This window comes from Pteropus alecto, unplaced genomic scaffold, assembly GCF_000325575.1.
Source record: "Pteropus alecto unplaced genomic scaffold, ASM32557v1 scaffold167, whole genome shotgun sequence".
NCBI classification, from domain to species: domain Eukaryota; kingdom Metazoa; phylum Chordata; class Mammalia; order Chiroptera; family Pteropodidae; genus Pteropus; species Pteropus alecto.
In genome coordinates, this window is record NW_006440647.1 from 305,196 (window position 1) to 310,474 (window position 5,279).

The window sequence follows — 5,279 nt, forward strand, 5'->3', positions numbered from 1 at the left end:
TTTACAGAGGGAAATTGAAGCTGAGGGAAGTTTAGTTCCTTGCCCAAGATCACAGGGGTAAATAGCAGTCAAAACAAGAATCTAAACCTCTGTCTTCTGACTCCTTATCCAGGGTTTGTCTATTCCCATACAACCTCTGCAACTAAAGTAAATAGATGAAATATACAAATTCTGATAAACTGAACCAACTTAATTCCTTACAAAGTACTCACCAATATAAAAACTCAAACTATTGGACTCTGACATATTTCTTTTTATATGAAACTGCTGACGCTAAAATGAAAAGTAACTTCTTGAATCGATTGTGTCAAAAATACAGTAGAGCAAAATATCTTGGTAGCAAGAAGTCTAAATCAGTAATTGTCCTTAGTAGTGTATTTAAATTAAATACTTCAAATACAGACCTAATTTGTTGAGCAAAAGGAACAAACCTGAACCTCAGACCAAGTCGCTGGACTACAACCCGCTGCTCAGTTTTTGGCTAAGGTGTGTCTTGTAGCCCAGGAGGTAAAACAAATATAAATAGAAAAAGAAATAGAAAGGAGGTAGAATAAAGTATATGGAGAATATCTGCATTTCTTGAGACCTTTCCTATAGGTGAGTAACACAACTTAGCAAGAAGTATCACAACAGAATGACATGTCACCAGAAATCATCTTTGGGATTCAGGCTATAGGATTCTGTTATAGGTAAAACCTCTATAATGCCAAGGTACGTCCTAACTGTAAATTCTAATTAGAAGGGTCCAAGTCAAGTCCAATTTATACCAATATGACTGTACTCACAGTTTATTAAAGTGTATATAAATTAATCAAGAAATTGTAATTAGATGGGAACCAAAAGTCTACATAAGGACCCATTTTCAAAAAGTAAAAGCCATATACATTCCACTTCAATTTATGCTAATCAAATCTGTTTATCTACATTAATACATACCTGATAGAGTTCTTCTAAATTGTACTTAATTGAAGTACTATTCTGGATAGCTTCCACTGCTTCTTTCAGTTTTTGCCATGTTTCATCTGTGTAGTTTTCTGGTAATTTAGGCTTATCTAGGCAGTACGTAAAAGGCTGATGTCAGAATAATATGTAGGATGCAGCAACAGAAAGATCCATAAAAATACAATAATATTATTACTGCTTTTTAAGGATAAATTGTGATCTTTATGATGATTATACCAGAATATTAAAGGAACCACTGTATTTAGGCTTAGTATAAATAAAATTTGAAATGTCAGAATACTATTTAAGTCATTTTGACTCACCTATTAAAATTGAAGGTGAGGTTTTTTTCTCCTATTGACTGTATTGCTTCAAAAAATAAAAATTCAAGAATGACAGATAAAAAATAACAATCCTGATCTTATTCCATCATATGTAAAACTGAAGTCAGTCAACATAAATTTTACACCTGAAATTTCAAATACTGAGTACCTACTATGTACAAGGTACTTTATAAACATCTTAATCTTCCTAATAATGTCTTGAGCGAGGTATTGTTATCGCTAGAAACTGAGGCTGGAAGATTCATTTAGTAAGGTTTGCCCAAGGTCACTACAGCTAGTTAGTTGCAAAATTGGGATTCTAATCCAGGTATGTTTGACCCCCACATTTATGCAGCATCTACAGAAATGGAGAGAAATGTTCTTAATTCAGGTTTCAATTTAAGCTACATTTACGAGCAGAGTGAAATTTTAAAAATTAAAACACTCAAGTGACTCCAGAACCTATGTAGCATTTTCAGAATGTAAAGGAACATCTTAATCCAGTCTTTAAATTTCCTTGACCAGCAACGAATATTTTTTTAATTAAAACATCCAAATGCCTTGATAATAGGTTTTTAGTTTAGGAGAAAGAGGAAAAAAACCCCCAAAATCTCTGAAACCAGTATGCAAATGCAATTAGGATCATAGCTCATCTCCTTAAAAATCCTTTGCTATTAAATTGATATATTTTAAGTGAAAGAGTGAACATATTAGTCAATTACAATTTATGTTTACTTCAGAAAGGTCTATTATTAAATCAGAAATATTACAACACACTTGACAGCCTGGGAATGGGAGAGGAGTGATAGAAAAACGAAAAGGTTAAAAATAAACAACACTATAACCTGATGGTTGAGACAAAATAAGAGCATATTCCTAATTTCCACACTAATGCTGAAAACACAAGCATGAAAAACCTAATTTTGTCAATATTGATATTTAGTCACTAGGCACTTATCTGGTAAATATTACTTTAGTTCATTCATTCTCTATTTAATAAACAGGTTAGCATCTATTACCTGCCAGTTCAGGGTGTTGAAAAAGTCAGAAAAATAGAAACACAGTCAACAGATAAAAAGTAATTCAGCTCAATTAACATTTCTTAAATTCCTAATTTTACATTTGCATCAATGCATTCATAACCCTCTCAATCACATATCTCAAACACGAAAATGAACAAATTTTCCAAAAAGCTACGGGTTGATACTTGAAAAACCATTTAGTGATAAAATATAGAAGTAGTAATTGTTCCTATCTTTAGACTAGTGGTACACAGAGTTACTACTTCTGTGTATACACAGTATTTTTTCACTTCCAACTCCTACATCTGGAAAGAAATGCAGAGGTCATAAACATTTTTCTCCAAATATTGCATCCGCGAGTTTCAATAATATAGTATTGAACATTATAAATCTAACTATAACTCTTGAGCATGAAAAGATCACCATTGCTACCTGCATTTCTAGAGACTGGAGAACATGGCCTACTGAAGCATAAAAATAAAATTCCCGGCAGAGCCAAGGCTCACTATGCACCCGAAATAAATAAAGCTCTTTAGAATACAAATTTCTCACCTGTAAAATCCGGATCACTCATACCGATTGTCAATGTTATAAGGAATAACAGATTAGATACAATAGGCTGAGACAGATCTCAAAATATTGCACAGAAATACCCAGTGTATGCTTCAGCACAAGTATACCATCCAACCACCCCCGGAAAATGAACCCTCTACCCAAAAAAGGACCTCCCTCCACCTCATTGATTATGCGTAAAACATTAGGCCACCTCTATACTGTTTAATATATTTACATAAATAGAGCACGTGACCGCTCAAGTGTCAAATCCTTAGTAGGTGATTATGAATTTTGGCCTTGGTTACCTTTAAAGTTCTTGATCACTAACTTCTTAGCAGAGCCAGGCTTGCTGTTAGCAAAGCTAGAGACGGTGGTAGAAGATTTGGCCAGGCCGTTTGCGTGATGCACCGAAGCCACAGAAGAGATTAATATACTCTTATTTTTAAGTTGCTGCTGCTGAGATGTTGCAGCAGTTGGTGAAGATGAAGAGGAGGAAGAGGAGGATTCCTCAGCCATCTTTGCGTCAAACCCTACAAACTCCAGGGTGTCTTCAAAACGCAGCTTCTTCTGTATAGGTACGTGGCTGGAAGCAGCCACCGAAACCCCCAGGCAGGAGAAAGACGAGGTTGAAGGGGATGCCGAATCCCTGGGTTGTAAAGGAGGAGTGGAAGAGGAGGAAGAGGTGGAATCAAAGTCTTCTCTCTCGTTACTACTGTTACTGCTGCTACTGCTACTGCTGCTGCTGCTGCTGCTGCTGCTGCTGCTGCTACTGCTGCTGCTGCTGCTGCTGCTACTGCTGCTGCTGCTGCTGCCCGGAGCACCGCTGCTACTGGCTGCTGCTGCTGCTGCTACTGCTGCTGCTGCTGCTGCTGCTGCTGTTTAACTTTCTCTTCTTGGCAGAGGTGGGCGGAGTGGTGCTGGTATTACCATCAGTGGCAGATCTGACCTCCTGAGCAGCAGCAGCAGCTGAGGGATTGGGGGAAGAAAAACCTGTTGGAAACATGAAAATAGCGGGGTCAACAGGCAGAGGAGCATCAAAAATCTACGTTTATATGCCTACGTGCGTGTAGGAGAGAAGGTGGCAATGCTAGAGGGGGAAGGGAAGAAAGAAGAGAGGAGAAACACAGAGGACAAGAAGGAAAGTGAAGGGGGGGCTACACTGGGGGAATGGGAGGGTTTGGGAAGGCAGATAGGCTGACACCAGGAGTGAGCAGAACAAGGGGGGAGAGCGAATGAGGAGGCAGACAGGTAAACGGCCGTGCCGTTCCCCTTTCCTGCTTTTCGGTCTCTCTCCCCCCTTTCTGCAGGAGCGACTCAGTGAGTCTGTGAGGCTACAGCTCCTCCTCCTTTTCTCTCTCTCTCTGGGAGGGGAGATGCCGTGTTTTGGGGGGAGGGGGAGAGAACCAGGACTTGTTATTGTCAATAGCACAAGAGACTAAAGATGGCGCCACTTCCGGTCACGCGGCGGCGAAGGCGGGGCGGTGTCTGTCCTCAGGAGTGGGGGGTGGAGAGAAGCACTGTGGGCGCCCAGTGGGGCGGGGGAGCAGGCTCTGAGGGGAGGTAGCGGGAAAGCGGCGGCTCAGGCGCCCCAGACACTAGTGCTCCAGGTCTCTCGCTTGCTCTCCCCTTCCCTTTCCCGCTCCCCTTCCCTGGCAGCGCTCTCCTTCCCCGACCCACCGTAACGCCCACCCCCTCCTCGAAGGTCCCGCGGGAAGCTTCTCGCCGCATCGCCCTTACCGGAAGTGACTGGGCCGACACTTTTCATAGCGCCCAGATCCTGAAGCCCCTTAGGTCTGCAGGACTTGGGGGGAGGGAGGGAAGGAGGGGGAATGAGAAGTGGACCAGGAGCAGGGGGCGGGCCTTCGAGACACCTTTGGAGCTCCTGATTGGAGCTTTCTGACGGCGGGTGAAGGGGCGCGGAAAGGTAGTGGGAGCTGGAGCGGGAAGGAGCCTGAAGGGGAGGGAAGGTGGTGACGGTGAGGGGCGGGGTGAGCTATCTGGGAAAGAAGAGGAGGAGGGAGAGAGGGACGGAGGAAGGGAGGAAGTAAAAAGTAAGGGAATGGAGACTGGAAACTTTGAAAGAAAGGAATAAGGAAGGGTTGCAAGACGAGGGGAGTAACCCGTAATGGAGGAAAATATAATCATATCATTATGCCTACTGCTAGTGAGGAACGTCATGAGGTTAAGATAGAAAAGGAAAAGAAAAAGAGCTTAGATAACAAACAAAAAAAAGGAGTTTTTGTTTCGATTGAGCTATAACTTGTTTCCTTTTTATGTCAAGGACACCATTGACCCAATATTGAATAGGGCCTGAGTTTTGATCCCTTTTTCAGTAATGTAGCTACAAGTCCATTTCCCTTCCAATCAAAAGCATTTTCTAAGCTGGCTGGCCAGAGTTAAGGGTGCATTCTAAGGCCAAAAAACAGGGAGGCAATTG

At 41.6% G+C, this 5,279-nt stretch overlaps 1 protein-coding gene across 3 annotated transcripts in view; it reads right to left on the reverse strand.

Moving 5' to 3' along the window:
- The window catches only part of CUL4B (cullin 4B), a 34,376-nt gene extending 29,644 nt beyond the window's left edge, over positions 1–4,732 (reverse strand). For 2 of the 3 annotated variants that reach the window (XM_015593968.2, XM_015593967.2), the window contains exons 1-4: positions 4,580–4,732; positions 3,689–3,832; positions 3,148–3,654; positions 937–1,052 (exon numbers count right to left, since the gene is read on the reverse strand). In XM_015593968.2, the coding sequence (XP_015449454.1) occupies positions 937–1,052; positions 3,148–3,654; positions 3,689–3,832; positions 4,580–4,607 (795 nt within the window). In that variant the 5' untranslated portion in view covers positions 4,608–4,732. The remainder of the gene's footprint in view (positions 1–936; positions 1,053–3,147; positions 3,655–3,688; positions 3,833–4,579) is intronic. The other variant, XM_025050966.1, reaches the window with a different exon arrangement.
- Positions 4,733–5,279: the final 547 nt, after the last annotated feature.